Here is a 17649-nt window from a genome sequence, read left to right on the forward strand (position 1 = left end):
GAGGGGAAGCGTGTTCGCCCCGGGTAGCTTCGCTGGGGCGAAAGTGCCCCTGCAGCGCGGCTGTTTCGGGGTCAGGAAGCGGGTGTTCGGGTGCCCAGGAAACCTGCGGGTCGGCTGAGCCCGCCTGTGGTCGGGGAAGTTTAACGACGTCCCTTTTGCCGTCGTCAGCCTCCCTGGGACGCGTTCAGGTGATGCTCGGTTGAATTAAGACTGAAAACAGGGGCCCTTTTAGCAAAGTGCTAGCGGCTATTACGGAGAAGAGGTAACTGAAAACTTCCCGTTGTTTATTACAGCTGCGAGTATAAATAATTCACAGAAAGCAATGCCCGAATGCTCCTGGTAGTGTGATGTGTGCTTCTGGGCTCGTTCTGCTAAGTAAAAGTTACATAAGCTACTGCATTACTATATGGTATGGTCCTCCTTACAGACTGTAGTAAAGACGCTCGTCTGTCCCTGAATATCTGTCCTTAAAGGAAAGAATGCATTCAAAAGGGGGTTTAATGCTGTCTCCTAATGCTGATCTCTGTACCTTGGATAGGAAAAGCTGAGAGACTGATCTCACTAATGAAGACTTACTCCCCCCATCATGGGCTGGAGGGGCTGGCAGGACTTCCTGGGTAGCATGTGTATTATGAACCAAAATAGGGGGGTATCACTGCTGCTAAATATCTCTTCTCTGTACGTGTGGTTATTAGGTAAATCTGAGTTAGTCCCTCTTCATATGACTCCCTCATTCAGTCTTATGCACAGTGGGTGGAATCTATTTAAAATGCTATGTGTAGTAAGAGAAGGAATTTCATGGTTTAGTAGAGACTTCTTGGCACCATCTGGCAATGGAAAAAAATAAATGGATATCTTTCTCAAGAGTGTGAGGCGACGCATGGTTACGTGAGGATGGAGGGAATATGTCACCGATCTGAATGCAGCACCTGAGCTCCCTGCTGGAGCTGGGGTGCTGTAATTTGGCGAGAGTGTCGATCAGCGTGTTTGCCTCGCATGTTCGGGGCGGCTAGTCTGTCTCTAGGTGATCGGCTAACAGCAAGTTTCAAGGGGTGTGTGTGAAATAACTCATCGTTTCATTTTCACAACTGACTAGCTGGCTAATGGCTTAAGTAAGACTTCTGTAGTTTGGCTTCTTTATCTGACACCTTAAAAAGTGGGGAGTTTAGGTAACATACATCTGTAGGTTATTAGTGTGCTGTTAAACTATGTTTCATCTAAAATCTTAATCTGTGTTTTAAGACCAAACATGTCAGCAAAATACTAGTAAGCAATTTACTAGCTTGCAAATTTTTTTTTGCAAATGTGCATGTGAATTTAGAAGAAAAGGGATGACTCATTAGTTGCTTGTTTATTTGGTGGTAATAGTAAGTACAAAACAATGGATAATAAGTAGTCTAATAGTAATAAGATAAATCATGAGGGGTATATGTACACCTATGTCTCTGCAAGCTCTGAATTTTTATTTCAATTTCAGGTTGAGGTTTGAGCTTTGGCACACCTAAGGAAGGTTCCTTTTTATATAGGTAGTGGTCAGTGTCAAAGCCAACTACCCAAGTACAGAGCTGACACTGCCAAATGGTATTTCTCACCTTTCCAGAACATCAAATTTGGTAAAACTCATGCCTTTGAGACAAGTGTGAGGTAGGCATCTATTCAACTTCAAGTGTGYCCTTTGGGAGTAGCTGTAATGAATATGTTTGTCATACTGCCTTTGAACTCTATTGATCAGAGACTGCCTTTGCTGAGCAGGCCAAGGGCAAGCACTGGCTGAACTTCATAACCTCTCCAACCATCAGTAAATGAAATTACAACTTTAATGGCATGGTGAGCCTGTGTTATCTATAGCACATGTTCATTTTGTGTCTTGCTGCTGATAGTCTCCATAGCAAGGTGTTGTTTTTCTGAGCTGTTTGCTGTTTGAAACTCTGAGCCTTCCTTATTCTGCCAAGCTTCCTTCTTTGTGTTGCTGCTGCCCTCTGCTAGACTTCCCTTCTCTCCCCATGTACAAACATGCAGAAGACTTGGAGATATCCAGAGCTTGTATTTTTTTTGACTATGTTATCTTTTGTGGTTAAAGTACACCTTAATGATGGAGTATACTACCTTTTGGAGCCTCTTGCAGCTGAGTGTGGTGTGGTTTTCCTGTGCCCTCAAACTGCTGGAGGCCCCCAAATTGTTAGCGGGATTCTGCAGCTAGGGAACCATTGTCTTTTAGTGCTGCTCTGTTGTGCACATCATCACAAAACTTCAGGCTCGGACTACTGTTTTCCAAATGAGGAGGCTGAGGCAGCACACACGCACTGGTCAGTCCTTGTTAAGTGCTCTCGGAGAACAGAGGATCTTTTCCAAAGTAAATGTTCAGAGTGTTTGTGCAAAATAGTTTTTGTCTCTAGTTAACTGAAGCATGTGCGTTGACTCTGAATGTGAAGAAGTGTGTACATCTACACTACTTCTGCTGTAGCTTTGTGAGCTCCAGCATGCTAGCTGGCTTTGCATGCAGAGTCCAAAAAAAAAAAAGCAAACCAAACATGTTTTTAGACTATTTCAGGATAGTTCTGCTGCTTGCTCAGAAATGTTAAATTGATTATTCATTTATTAAAATGATATACCCTCTCTTCATATTTACCAAAGGACCCCAGCACCCCTTAAACAAAACCGTGACTGCAAGTGGTGCTGTCTATCTCTTGCTGTTGTAGATAGGAGAGAAGGCTGTGGAGTTTGTCTCTATGATGGGTGCTGAAGTAGAGCATCTTTGGTTTTCGGGCCTGTCTCTGTCACATTGAGAGTAGATGCTCTGTCCTGCCAAGAATTCCAGAGGATGAAGGAGCTTTAGGCAGTATCAGGTTATACTAAACTCTTCAAGTAATGAATGTTATCATCCATCATGATCCAAAGTGCAGTGTTTTGGGGGTAAGTTACTTACTGTAACGTGCCCTCAAAGTCCAAGCTTCTCTATCAGTTCAGTAGCAAATGGATTCTACTTCCAGGAAAATTTGCCTGTTATTTCTGCCTTGTAGGTTGCCTGCTTCTCTCATCAATGCTAGCATGCAGTCATTAAGGAGTATGTGTTTTAAAACCTCTTTTAATGTTGTGAATGTTAATAATTCAGGTTTAAAACACTTGTCATTCAAATACTTTTTGCACTCTGTTAAGTGGTTTCCAGTGCATGTAAAAAAGGTACTAAAAATAAAGCTGTTGTGTCTTGGAGATGTTGTGGTAGTCTGTGCATTGTTGTGCAGCAGTTTTTTCTAGTTCTGGAAAGTATACAAACTCCAGCCTTAGCAGGCAACTTGACTTGAGAGTTGTTATACACAAATCTTTAAAAACGCTTTTTGTTCACTGGCACAGCCAACTTATGAAACAACTTTTCTAAGTCTGATGTTTGTTTTAAAATAAATAACTTAGGCTCTAAAGACTTTGTTTACTTTCTAAGACTGCACAACAGAGCCCACTCCGAGATAATGCTTTCCAAAAGGTGAAAACTCAATTGCTGCTAGAACTGTTAACGCTTTTTGGGGCACAAAGTTCCTGGCTTTGTTTACCACTCCTCAAGCCGTAAGCTGAAGATGGAACTTATTTCAGATACATCTGACGGTTTTTTTCCTCCCTTCTACATAAAATAAGTTGCGATATGAAAAGCTATGAATAAATCCTAGGAGAAAATCTCTATCCTGAAGTGGATTCCTCACCCTGTAACTGATGGTCTTGAATTCTGTTGTCTTAGAATGAAAACGTAATAGGGCTGAATCTCTTGAAAAGCTTGCTGTCGTCCTGAGCCCGTCTTAGAGTGCATTTCACAAAGATGCAGTTACTTTTCTCCATTCTTGCCCGTATCCATCTCTTGAGTACCCTGTAATATAATTCAATTGAGTTGTGAATTCTTCATGCAGCTACTCGGCAATATTGCTAACTGCAGGGTCATTTAGGCTGATTAGTATGGTTTGGGGGGCGGAGGGAGTGCAGGCACAAAGGCGGCTGCCTGGCTGAGGTGAAATCCTATGTTGTGTTATAATTATAAGTGATAGAATAGTAGCATCTGATTAGCATGGAGTGTTACAAAAGTACTCCTAGTAATATAGAAGTGCTCCTTCTATGCCAGTAGTATAAAAAAACATTCACAGGTCATATCTGTTCATTTTAGCTAATGATAAATGTATAAAACTTGGTACTAACTCTTTTTAACTTATTTTCCCAGTAACACTAAGAAGCTTATCAGTTATTTAGAAAGGGAGTGTCTATGTAATCTTCCCTAGTTGAGTGAGTGCTTTTGGGTGGAACTTTTAATGTCAAATCTGAGTACTGTGTTGGCCTTGACCAGAATTAGACCCAGAAGCTCATCTGGTGGCTAGAGAAAGAATGCAAGCGAGCCTTGTCTAAGGGTTTTGTGCGAGAGCTGCCAGTTTCTGTTGTGCATGTAGTGGGAACAGTGGAACTGAGCAAATGGACTGTCCCTGATGTGTATTTGTTATTTCTGAAAAATACAAGCTGCATCTCTTAAAAGTAAGCCCTGAATGAAATGCTTCTCTTCTAGGTATATTGCAGCATCCAGATGGGACAGTCTTGAAGCAGTTGCAGCCACCGCCCCGAGGTCCTCGGGAGCAGGAGTTCTACAACAAGGTGAGGGTCCTGCCATGTGGAGGAATTTGCCTCACTGAAGGTGAAATGATGAGTGTGATTCATGTAGAAGTACATCCTTGCTGTTTGTTTTTTGGGGAAAATGTAACCTAAATATCTGAATAGTGTTCTTTAGCAGAATTATCATGATATCTCTGTTCTCTGTAGAGCTTTTTCCTCTTAGAGTATCTGTCCCCACACCAGACCTACTTTACTAACAGGTTTTAAGCTTTCTTATTTGGTTGGGGGGCAATAGTGTTCACAACATCTTAGATTTTGTTGAAAAGTCTTGCATTATTTCCTTCTACTACTGAAGGCTGCTACATGTGCTCTCATCGTTTTTTTTTCTCATGATGCTGAGCATGTCAGAATCGATTGTCTAAAACATAGCCAGCCTCACCCATCCATCTAGTCTGGTTTGTTGCTAAAACTATTTCCCTGTTTTCCATTTTATTAAAAGCCCACATCCTTTGAAAATGTAAATAAAAACAAAATGTCTAGCTGTTTTAACTTCAGTTTGATGTACTTGTCACATGAACCAAATCTTTTGCTCATCTTGAGTATGCTTTATCAGTAACTTGAGCAAGCAAACAAAGAAGGTTGTTGCTGGCTGTCTTACCAAGGGTAAAGTGTTTCTAGAGCCTCTTTTCCTTACCTGCCTCCCCCCAGTTCCCGGATAGCTTGTCCTTTGTTCTTTCTACATTGGCTTGATATCCCAGCACTTTCCATGGCTTTTTAGCTCCCATATAGGTACAAAGAACTGTAGAAATCCTCATGCAGCATGAGAGTAGTCTTGATTTTTGTCATTGTTTTATTGGGGGGGGAGTGGAATTAAGTCACCAAAAGATGTTATGTGTTTTGTGGAAACATCTTGCCCAAAGCTGACTAAGCAATATACTGTAAGTAAAATCTGTTTACATACTGCTGTTACTTGATAATTGACATGATGAGACTGCTAGACAAAACAACAACTCTTGAGTTACTAGGCCTCGGCAGGAGCCAGTTAAACCTAAATGTAAATATTTCTCTGAGGTTTCACAGTGACTATGTCATTTAGATGAGGCTAAGAAAGATATGATCCAGGCTGAGTGGTAACTCTTCAGTAGAAGTAGAAAGCTTGAACAGCATGTCCTTAGAGTGCCAGGCTACTTACTCTTATGTGCAAATCCTCAAGTGCAGATAGTAAGGTCCTATTGCTGTCCAAAGCCAGCAGGTAAAAGGAGTAAGCTTCAACACTGCTTTGACATTAACCTTTTGCAATACAGGCTTTGTCACTTTACCTGTTGCTTAGGCTCATGTCATAAGTCGTGAGCAAGACCCTGGGCAAAATCTTCTAGAAAGAGAGGTCTGTATCAGTGCTGCTAGGCCCTGTCATAGTGGAGGAAGTTGGGTCCAATGCTAATAATGTGTGAAGCCAACTTCAGTTACGTCTGTCTTCCTTCCACAGTCTTGCCAGCTCACTTCTGAAAGGGGTTGGAGATTTATTGACAAATAAAAGGGCTAGGAAAAAGTGCATACGCAGTTCACTTCTTGTGTGGGCTAGAATGCCTTTTTGTGGGAGAAAGCAAGGAGGAAAAATGCGTGTATGTTGTAGGTGAAAGTACAGGAGAAAGAGCTTGGAGATTTTTTCACTCCTCAATGATTAATTRCTCACGTTTGCTCTCAGTCATGACCAACATAGTATGGGATATAGACACCGAAGCCCTACATGTGCTTGTTACAAGGTAGGGATGATTATTGCAGGTTGTGAGGTTCAGTTTAAGGTACGCTTTCATGTACAGCTTGAGCTGATCTAATGACTCATTGCTGCTGAGAGGGGAAAGGTCAGTCGTCCTCTTCCCGTTCTTGCCACTTACCTTATGCTGTGCTGGTGCTCTTCAGACACTGAGGAACTGATTTGACTGAAAATGGCAGCAAAGCCTAAACTCCCTTCTATCTTACCTGAATTAAGAGTAACACCCAGGTACCGGGGCCAGAAACAAGCACTTCTGTTCCACTTGTGGGTGGGTGAAGCAAACCTCTTCAGCTGAAGTAATAGAGAACTTCTCCAGTTCTCCTCCAGTTCTCCTCCATGGTAGGAAGATGAATGGCTGCTGTTTCAGCTGTGCAGATGGAGAGCAGCTGTCACAGGGCTGAGGCAGAAGTCTCTCCTGGTAACCAGCTGCAAACAGGAAGGCTCTCTGGTGTGTACTAGTATTTTGGTGTAGTCTACAYGCTCGTAGACTGAAGGCTGCAGGGAATGTATCATGACGGAAGATAATGAAGCATTACTGAATGAGTTTGAATATAACCCTCATATATATTTGACCTGATAGGAGGTAGATRCTGCCTTCTCTCTGGACAAGCCAAACTTCTTTTCTGAAACTGCTGGATTTACCTTCTGCTGGGAGTCTTCTGAATGACAGAGGGCAGTAGTCTATAGCAAGCCACTGGAAGGTTGCTTCCCCTGGACAGATGATGAATATTTAATATTGAGCCCAAAGCTAAGTGCTAACTGATGTAGCCCAAACAAAATGGGGTTCCTGCAGTGTTTGAACAGCAAACACTTTGAGCAAGACACTGTACTGCAAAATGCTACTAGTGATCTAAAATGAGGATCCACAGGTCAGTCTGCTGAGAAGCAGGTGGAAGTTTTGAAAAATTTCACTAGAGAGATTTTCCCCTTTGATAGAGACCTGTAATTCCTACTCGGATTGCATTAGCTGACCTCCCTTTTGTTTTCCCRGGAGTATATTTTTAGTTTAGCAGGTTTTATAAACATTTCCCCCCCACACCCAGGTCCCCGCTGGGCTTCTTTCTCATGAGATTATTTCACCAAGTAAACCAAATTTTACCTCTCCCACAATAATATGCRACATTCTCTACTGAGGGGAAAATGACTTGTCATTTTTTCCTTCTCTCATAACTCAAGAATCATAGAGTATAACAAGATTATCATGAATAGCTTCTATGATTAAAATATAGTGGAACAACAAACTTTGTAGGCATTGTTAATAAATAACTATGTATTGCTTAATTTATGATTGGAGTATGACTTTCCAGTGGTAATGTCCACTTTCTGTTGAGTTCTGTAAATGTGAATAATTAACAAATACAATTAAGACATTATTTTTATTCCTGTAAACTCCCTTCCTGTATTTGAGGTCATGGTTTTCTTACAAGCGTAGGCTGCATAACAAGAAGTGTCATACCAAGTCTTTTAATACACTTACCTGGTTTAAAAAATGAAGCKTTTCAATCTTGAATAGCTACAAAATACTTTGTTTTCAATAACTGCGAGCAGCAAGAGAAGGGGGAAAATGTTTGAAGTAGAAGGGTTGTGTGTGGTGGGTTTTTTATTTATTTTTTTTTAGGGGCAATTTAAACTGTGGCGATCAGTTGTTTCCATCTAATGGAAATACTKGGTGAGAACCTGTAGGTGAAGGCACTGTAAAAGACTGCTTTTAAGAGTTTAAGGAGGGAGGGGCGTGCAGAGATGTGGGGACAGGAAAATAGTGTTGTTTAGAAAATGCAATATAGTGTATCATGTAGTATTGACCTGTCTCCAGTAAAGAAAATAAATCAGTAAAAGGCAGTGTGTGTTTATGGTAGGCTGTCCACACAGGCATACTGAGAACACCACAAAAGAAGGCTACTTCTCAGTGAGTTTTAGTATTTGACTTTCAACCTGCTTTATGCTGGGTCACATGTGCTGAAACAGTTTGGTTTAATTCAGCAGTGCTGAAAGGGGGAAGGGAAGAAGCCTATCAGCTCTCCTACAGTGATCTCTTCTGGCAGATGAGTTGGGGACTGTGAGAAAAGCATCTGTTGAAAAGGTTAGTGCACTCGCTACATGAGGTAAAACCTTGTGCGTAGCTCGGTGCAGAGCTCTTGTCTCAAACATGCCAGGCTGCACCCAAGAGCACTGTGTGCTAGCGTAACTCTCTCTTCCTATTTAAGACATACTCTGTTCAGTACAGAGCTTTTTTTAATTTGTCATGTCAAGAATGTAATAGTGCAGAAACTACTGCCCTGTTAGCATCTTGAAGAGGGGGAGGAAGCTGGAACGTCATGCTTTAAATAGGGCATCTGCTTTTGTGGGCACAAGGATAGATCCTTGGACTGCAAATATTTTAAACTGAGGAAGAGAATTTACAGTTGTTGAAGCTACTGCCCTGACTACGGTTTCCTACAAGCTGTGTTTTTTTTGCATAAGAGATGGAGAATTTCTTTCCATACCTTCAGAAGGACAGCAGAAGGTCATTAGACTATTTGAAATGGCAGCTCTTTCACTTATTTCTGGCATTCATTCCATGGGGCTGTAAACCCCTGTTATTGTGTGCACCTCTTCTGAGCATGGCTTAATGAAGTTAAATGTTGGTAACGCAGTAGCTAATGCACTGGGATTTCAGCATACCTTATATTTAACCCAACAGTAAATGTTCCTGTAAACTTCTATTTGCAAAAGTATAGCCCTTTTGCTCTTCTATAGCAGTTGCCTGGTGCTAGAGGTATAAGAAGCTACAGAAGACTGTCCTCTCTGAGGAAGATCCTTGCAGTATGGACAACTTCCGACATCTGCAATTTTCTTCTGTTTGCTAGTGATCACGTGTCAGAATTGTCATAGCTGGAGCTCGTGATGTTGCCAATTTGCAGCTTCAGGTATCCTATAGTACCAAGTCCAAGTATCAACTTCAAGTTCTTACAGTGTTGTAATGTTTCCAAAACTGTTGTATGCCAAGTCTTATCCTGATTCTCAGATACCCTTGTCCAGAGGGTCCATGTGTACTCTTTGGGGACTGGAATGAAAAGGACAGAGTTCTTCCCAGTCCTGCCTCTTAATRCCAGCAACCTGTTCCTTATACCTTTGCCCAGTGCTTGGGAACTTAGGGAGCTGATTCACCCCACGTAGTGTTAGGGAAAGATACTTGGGCTAGTTGTTTGGCCCTTCTGGAGAACAGATCTTTCTCCTATTGGCAATTAATGATGAGTCAGTAACGGCTGTAGTGGTAGTCTAAAAGTTCAGGGTTCAAGCCCTGCTGATATACAACATGAATGCAAGGAAGCCATTACCATTTTAGATAATAGAAATTGTTTTTCACTTTTGTTACATGTCTTGAAAACAAAGCCAGGATGTGAGAGACACAAATAACTCCAGCATGTAAAACAGATTTACGTTATTTAGATTACAGTCCGGCACTTGAAAGCTAGGAAGTAATGGTTTCGTGGTTGCCCACATAATTGTTGTTCTGAACTTTTGCTGGATGCATTATAACAGAGCTTTCAATAGGGTGATGACCTGCTTTTTTCTTTTTTGTTTTTTTTCCCCCCTTTTCCTCACCTTCCCCTCCATGGCATAAAATGAAGCCAGYGGTCTGAAAGATGGGTTTTGGCCTGGAAGCTTTCTGCCCACCAGGCTCAGCCCTCTTTCAGCCCATTGAGCACAAATCATGATAAAGCAGCCTGTGTTCTGTAAACTGTTCTCGGCTGGTGATGGAAAATGAAACGGATTCGAGAGGCAAAACACGTCTTGCTTCAGGATGAATTACCCTATTTTGTAAACTCAGTTAGCTAGTTTTATAGTCTTGATTTAGACGATTATTTTTGACTGGAAAAAGGAGTGGATGATGGCCACAGTGCTGCCATTACATACTAAAATATCCTTATCCCTTGATCAAATCTCCAGCTAAAGTCCTGATTCTAAGTCTTATATGGACAGAGGTTCAAGAAATAAATGCACAGTTCTCTTAACATCTCATTTTTGGGGATGCGATGCCTTGCTCAAACCTTTCATTATTACTGTGTTCAGAGTAGTGGCTGGATATTGTGGAACATAATCTCTTGCTGTGTGTCATTCTGGTACAATCAGATCTGCATCTCCAAAAGAGAGAGTGATACTGAAATAGTACAAATTAACTGTTTGCAAGCATAATAAACAAGTTTCGATATGCTCTGTTTCTGCCTTGGCATAGTTGACTTTTTTTTTTGTTTTCCCCCTCCCTCCTGGTGACAGACTGTCTGGGAGGGATTCTTACTTGTTGGAGTGATAAGCAAATCCAAGTTCTGAAACAGGTGTGTGAAATTGCTCTGTGCTCTGTAGCTTAAACCATGGGCCTGCACAGAAGTATTGTAAGTAAAAGGGGCACGTGCAGCTCAGCTAATGAGAAGAAAATGACCTTTTGACCAAATTAAGAAATACTTGCTGCTTGTGCTTATTTGTACATTTTAAAATTAGGAGTTGTCTAAGGGAAATGAAATCTGAAGTGTAGGTCCAAGAGTCTGAGTTCCTCCTACTGTCCTATAAACACTCAAATTCTTGTACTCCAGATCGCTATTGAAGGACTTCAAGCCTACTGTACCAAGACAGTAAGACTGACTTGTATAACAAGTTACTTGAGTGACAGATTTTTGTGATTCTTTGTGCCCTGTAGCAAAATGATTTTGGAAGGGACTTGCAGTGCAATAGAAAGTTAACCTAGAAGGATCTACTGAACATCTGTTCCCCTTGCTTCTTGTATGTTGTAGGCTACAGAATAATCTCTAGTCCCCTTTAGTAAATGTAAGGCGGATTTATAAAAGGAGAGAGTAAAGGGCCATTATTGCAATCTGATGCTAACAGGGAACTGCTGGCTGGAGTTGGTAAGTAGTCTGCAGCCTGTGCTATGTAAATAAGCAGGGCGGAAAAATTCAGCTGCTCTTATCAATCTGATTTTTGTGGAAGATTCCCTTCTGAGAGTACATCTGGCTGAAAGCTAAGCAAAAAAAGTATGGTTTTACTGTGCGCATCCATGCTATGTTAAAGTGATTCAGTTACAGTTCAGTGTCCCTACTACCCTGGAGGGTCATGTAAGCACTAGCTTTTTCTGACAGTGGAACAAATATTGTTCAAGTGGAGTTTTGATTCTGTTATAATGATAAATGGTTCAGTTCTAGAATAAGCTTTGAGTAAGGTATACTGCTGCTATACAGTAAATACAGCACTTCATGCCTTGTTAACTTATTTAAAAATCGGCTATACTTGGTAGACCTCCAGTATGGGATTGAGGAAAGTGCAGGTTGACTCCTTGAAAGAAAAATGGAACAAAATTCAGTCTCTGAAAGCAAGAATTCTAGTTCCCAAGTGTTTTTTTAAGAGTTTAAAAAAAAAAGAGAGAATATTGCACGAAAGCAGGACTATGTTTGTGTGGGGAAGATGTGAAACACCAGTATATATGGCTGAAAACAATAAGTGTGTTCTTGGGCATCCAGGCACAAAATTAACCAGAAGTAAATTAAAGAGTCCATTAAGTATTATACTGCATGTCCCACTGTGTCTATAACATGCTTTTTTAGTTCCCCTAATGTCCAATAATTAGGGAGCAATTTGGTAGCAGTTAGTTTTTAGTCATTAAATATGTGTTTTTCTGAGTGTGTGTGTGTATATCCATCTTCAAGACAARGCAAAACAAATGACTTAACTCATCATGCCTGAGTGTAATGGAATCCAGTTATCTAGATTATGTATTTATTTGAGCGAGCTCTGATCAAAGGCTTGCTAAAGTTTCTTAGCACTGTTATTACGGTGGTTCTCTGTTTGCGTGTGCACTTTCCACCGCTGTCTCGTAGCACAGGTTCGCGCTGCTGCTTTCCTTTCTCCCCAGCAGTGAGCAAGAGGGTTACTTCCAGGTTTGGGAAGCAGTAGCTGATGTGCTTGGGCAGACTGAGTGAGGGGAAGACAGAGGATAGCTGATTCTGTAGCTTCCAGTTTTCCACGGACCATGTGTGTGCAGGACTCTTTGGAGTTCGTTTTTAAAAGCAGACCAAAAAAATACCTGTAGTGATTACAAAACAGCTATGTTGATCTTAGTATRTTTTCTTTAACAACCGAAAACGCATCAATTTGGGTAGAAAACAGTGGAGTAGCTGTTTGGCTGTTACTTGGAGCCCTGGTAGACTTTCCCAGGACCATAAATCTTTGRCTAAAATTCCTCTTGGTAGATCCCATTCTTCTTTGTCTGTTCTAGGAAAAAACCATGATAGTTATAAGCTGTGTCTGTCTTGGCAGGTGTTCTCATCCCAAAATGAGAGCTGGTTGCTAGCAGAGGGACTTCCTGTGTAGAAACTGAGACCGCAAACCTGACGTAACACTTCCGGGTTGGCCATTGAAATGATTATTTTGGCCACCCACCTTCATGTGGGAGTTGAATATTGTAAATTAAAGGCCAAGTTGCACTAGAAGATGGTTAAAATATATAGTTGCTGTTTAAAATACAGATAGTTTAGATCAATAAAACTTTCAAAATTAAGTGGAACACAGAAATGGGTATTTTAAAAGGAAGATAAAAAATTAAGGCACAATTTTAAAATGCTTAAAGTGTTGATCCTTAGAATATACTTAAATGGCACTTGGACTGGCACTTCTGCAGTGAGCCAAATCAAGGAGTTGAACAGACTGTGGGCTCARCTGAATGCTAGTTTTGCTGCAGGGAATGGGATGAAAATGTGTGTGGGACTGTGGTAGCCTTGCCTTGGATTGGTTTAAATGGCTGTGAAACTGCACCTTCAGGGTAATGCTGCAGTAAGGCTTTGTCAGGGTTGCCTCTTGCAGTTTGGCTGGTGGTGGAAAAAAGCTTGTGTCTCCTGGGACTTGTCTCCCCTTTCTGACTCTTTGAAATGTAAAGTTAAATTTTGCTTATGTAAGTGTACGTGCTTGAGAGTTCCCCCACCGCTTGTGCGCTCTCACTTCCTAACTTGAATCTCCAGCTGTGATCAGGTAGCTTTCCAGAAACAAAAGGTAAGGCTGCTTGATGCTCATAGGAAGGAGGACAGTGATGCTAGTTTATTTTTCCTTTGGTCCTGTTCTACTGGTTTACCTTTCTTTTGATATTCAGGGATAACTTAAACTTACTCCTAAATAGTTGGAGTTGCCTCAAAAATCTACTTTGAGCAGAGAGTATGAATAAGGAATAAGGACATTCTAGCTACTGTCTTTGTTCAACTTGTTTTTGCCTATGTGAGGATTTGAGTGTTCAGTGTTTTCTGACCAGGTTAGTATCTTAACATGGGCAATGTTATTCATGTTGCACCACTTCATATGCTGAAGTGATGGAGCTGTTTTTTAGCATTAGAATTACAAAGGCAAATGAGAAAACTGGTTGCACCGTACATTTTCAATAGGGAAACCTGATTTTAAGTGACTTGATGGTTTTCCTTGAAACTTACAGGATCTCTCTGCCTGCTGATGGTTTGAGATTTGGCACTGGGTGACTTGAGGACAGTGCTGCTGCAGCTGCTTTGAGTGAATGATGTGGGTCGYTGGATTAAGAAGAAAGAGTAGTGGCAAGCACTTAGTGCATTCAAATTGTCAGCTGACCCGTGGTAGTATGTCTTAAATTTTTTTTTRAATAAAAACAGATGAATCGGATTATGGTGCTTAAAGGATCAAGGTTTGCACATCCTGAACGGGGAGTTATTTCTGACTTCAGGGAGCTCTCTGGTTCAGTGAAGGCTCCATCAGTTGCAGCTGAACATAAGTTGAATGTGTTGGCAAATTGTGAATCTAGGAGAGACAAAAGGGCAAGAAGCAGCAGAATTCTATAGCAATAGATTTGTGATGAAACATAGTCTCAAATTTTGCAGTTCTGACAGATAGGGCCCTGATGCATACTACCTTGCTTCGTGCTCAGTTGGGTGGCTTGCATCAGTTGCAGGGTGCGTGGGGGTAAAGTAAATAGTTTTAACTTGCTTTATTGTTTATCTTGTGTTGCCCAGAAACCTTGTGTGATTAAAGAATTGGATGGGACTGTGCTGTCCTGTGAAGGGGGAAACAAACCTTGTCTGTCTGGTGGGGTAGGGTGGAGTGCGTGCTTAGATTCTGCAAAACACTTTATTGCCTTGCCTCCAGAATAAGCGGTTACTGGGAAGAGAGGAACACGTTGATCTGACTCTACCCAACTTAACTCAGACCGTTTTAGAGCAGCTTGTTGCGTATGGCATCCGCAGCTGCTTGCTCAAGGCTCTGCTGCAGTTCTTGTTCAGCACTGCTGTTGGTGACTGTCCCCGATTGCCTTCTAGTTTCTTCCATAGAAGTTCTGCTTCTCTTTGCCGAAGTTCTGAAACTCTGCAATATTCTCAGAAATGAATCGGGGTTTGCTTTGCCTCTTGCAAAGATGACTCCATGCCTGAGGCTGCATATCTGACTAGGTTTAGCCTAATTTTGACTATATAAAATTGTGGGGGTGGATAAAACATACCAGGCTTAAACATCACTAAATCAGTGCATCTTTGGGAGATTTTGAAATTATTTTCACACCCAGTATTTACAGTATTTATGTGATTACATGATCAGATTGTGGGAATGGGAATACATTCTGAGTGTTTTAAGCTGTGGTCTTTAGGTGTCTTCTGTGAGAGTAATGATTATAGTACAGCTATATTTTGGATATTAAAATAAGCAGTCAAGTGTAATAGCATTTAAGATAACAGTCATAAATATTTAACTCTTGTAATTGCTCTGGTATCAGATGTTTTTGAATATAAACGGAGCTGGCTGATTAAAATATTTGTGGAAACATAATGCGGACGCTCACATGTCAGAACACGAGGATGCTACTTTGAAAAAGGGTGGGGGGAGGCTATTGGTGCGGTAAAGCCAAACAGCTGCAAATTGCCAAATTCTCAGTTGTTGTTCCAACCTAATTTTTTTTTTTTTTTGCACTTGTACTTACATGGTATACTGAGTGATATAGGAGTCCAGAGGGAAGTGCAGATTGTAGTCAGATAATTAAAGTCTAATATAATGCATACACCATAGGGAGACAGAGTTACGGTTGCACTATCACCTGTAAATCTCACATTTGCAAACTTAAGTGCTTGACTTGATAAGGTTTAAAAAACCCAAAGAACCTCAGTCATTTGAAACTGGGAACTCCCTGCTTGCTGCTGACAGCTAGTTGTGTACCCTGAGTCTCTGCAAGCGATAGTACTACTCCTTCCTTAATTAAAGGACAGTCTACAATAGCTGGCAACAAGAAAAGGTGATGTCTCAGGCTGACATGGTAAATACAGGAAATCTAGTCTGGCATTTCCAAGTTGCCTACTCAGATRGCATTAAAGTAAATGCTAATTTAATTTAAAAAATCAACTTTTTGTGTACTTAATTAGAACATTCCTTTTAAATTACATTTCTGTCAAAGTAGTATTTTTCACCAGAACACTTGAAGATGGGTCTCTACTGCCAGAACTAGTTTCCTGTTGAAATTTAAACATTTGTTCTACCCCACCCCAGCCATTTATGTCATTAGCTAGTCTTAAAAAAAAAAAGTCATGCTGCTTTGAATAAGGAGAAGAACATTCCCATTCTCACAAGCAGCCCCCTGTTTGCCTTAAGAAAGAGATGAATCTGTTTGGATCAAGCTTACCAAAACAAACACAGTGTACTTTGGATTCAAATCTAAGGGATGGTAAAGTTGCCTCAGGATTAAAAAGGTCTGCGTAACTGGAAATTATGACTTCATGGTGTCTGTTAGATTTTTCTAAACTGTCACAGAACATATCTGGGGCATACTCTTCCTATGAGTTAGCTGCAATAATTTGTAATGGTCGTGTTGTGAGCCCTCCAAATGTCGGCATCCTGTTTACTTGCTTTTAAGCCCAACGGTTATTGCATTGTGTGTCTTCAATTTGTGCTATTGGAAAAATGTAGCCTGTGTTATGTAGGATGGATACCTACCGTGGCTGAACTGACCCTGAATTATTTTGCAGTTCTTGATTTGTTGAAGATAAAAGTTGCTTCTGCTTTACTGGTAACTGTACAAATTTGTCCATGTAGGCTGGAGAAATGGACCTATTGTATGCACAACTTTAAAAAAGCAATTGTTTGAAATAAAACTGGAATATTGCTAATATAAATAAAACAAAACGGTATAATTCTAAAGGTTGTTCTGGGGTAAGTGGTAACTTCTCTCTTCCAGTGAATTTCCCAGCTTTGCCTGTAGCACAGCCTGGGGCAAAAGTGCATGGATTGCTTCCTGTGTAATTTGGGGGATGTGGGGTATGTTATGGAATGAGAGGTAGTTTCAGTGTTTCTTTTGGTGTTGGGCAGCTACTAAACATCATTCTGAAATTCAGTACCATTTCTTTATTTTGGACTACATACATAAGTTTTTGTCTTACATGCACTGAATTTATGGTCAGCATTCGGAATGACATCCAAATGTGCAGTTTGCTACTGGATTGCACGAAATGAGATGTTCATAGTTGGTGTTTGAGGTCCTTTCTAATGAGAAGTAGCTCTCCTCGGCATAAGAATGAGTGCAACTCATGAACTGTCTCTTTTTTGCTGCTTTTGCCCACACCAAATGGCTTCCTCTGTTTATTAACTGAGTGCTTATTTGTTTGACGCAAATATATTGCAGACTGAGATTGGGGTCTATATTAAGGCCAAATAAGTGTTTTGTATATGTTATGTCAAAGTATTTAAAGGGAGCTAATTACTGGTTCTGGGAGCAAGATAATTCCTGAGGGACAGAAATAATGGGCTTAATTTTGTTTTGCTGAAGTAATGATACTGAACAATGCATTAATGTTTGTTTTCTCCATTTAAAATGTCTTATATCAGTTTATTAAAAGATAGCAGACTATCCAAAAGGTACCATTTCTGGAGCTTTTTTCCCCATTTGGCCTTGAATTTGGGCTATTACATGTCATTGCAAATTATCTGAATGCTTTTATTGTGTCATAGCATTTGAAATATAGAGGGGTATACTGTTAGTTACTTCCGAAGTCTCTCATACTGGACCCTAGTGTTGGTAACTTAAAAAGATAAGTCCCAGTTCTCTCCTTTCTCTTTTTCCTGTCTTAAATTTGTGTTCTTTCCCATGTAAAAGCTGTGGTACTCTGATTGCTRCCTGTATACATTCACCAAGGAAAGGAGGGGTTGTACTGTACAATGCAGTTTGCTCTGTTAGCTTTTGGATGCTATGATAAAGCACTACAACAGTAAACACAATTTATTTGTGCTGCTTTGTCTGAAAATATCTACAATGTAAGGTAATTCGACCAGCCTATGCTTGG

General features: G+C 40.7%; 1 protein-coding gene across 2 annotated transcripts in view; it reads left to right on the forward strand.

The window, feature by feature from the left end:
* The window catches only part of IPMK (inositol polyphosphate multikinase), a 46648-nt gene that overhangs the window by 4567 nt on the left and 24432 nt on the right, over positions 1 to 17649 (forward strand). For both annotated transcript variants that reach the window (XM_026073450.1, XM_026073449.1), the window contains exon 2: positions 4535 to 4620. In XM_026073450.1, the coding sequence (XP_025929235.1) occupies positions 4535 to 4620 (86 nt within the window). The remainder of the gene's footprint in view (positions 1 to 4534; positions 4621 to 17649) is intronic.

Source organism: Apteryx rowi, unplaced genomic scaffold (assembly GCF_003343035.1).
Source record: "Apteryx rowi isolate R43461 unplaced genomic scaffold, aptRow1 scaffold_369, whole genome shotgun sequence".
Taxonomy (NCBI): domain Eukaryota; kingdom Metazoa; phylum Chordata; class Aves; order Apterygiformes; family Apterygidae; genus Apteryx; species Apteryx rowi.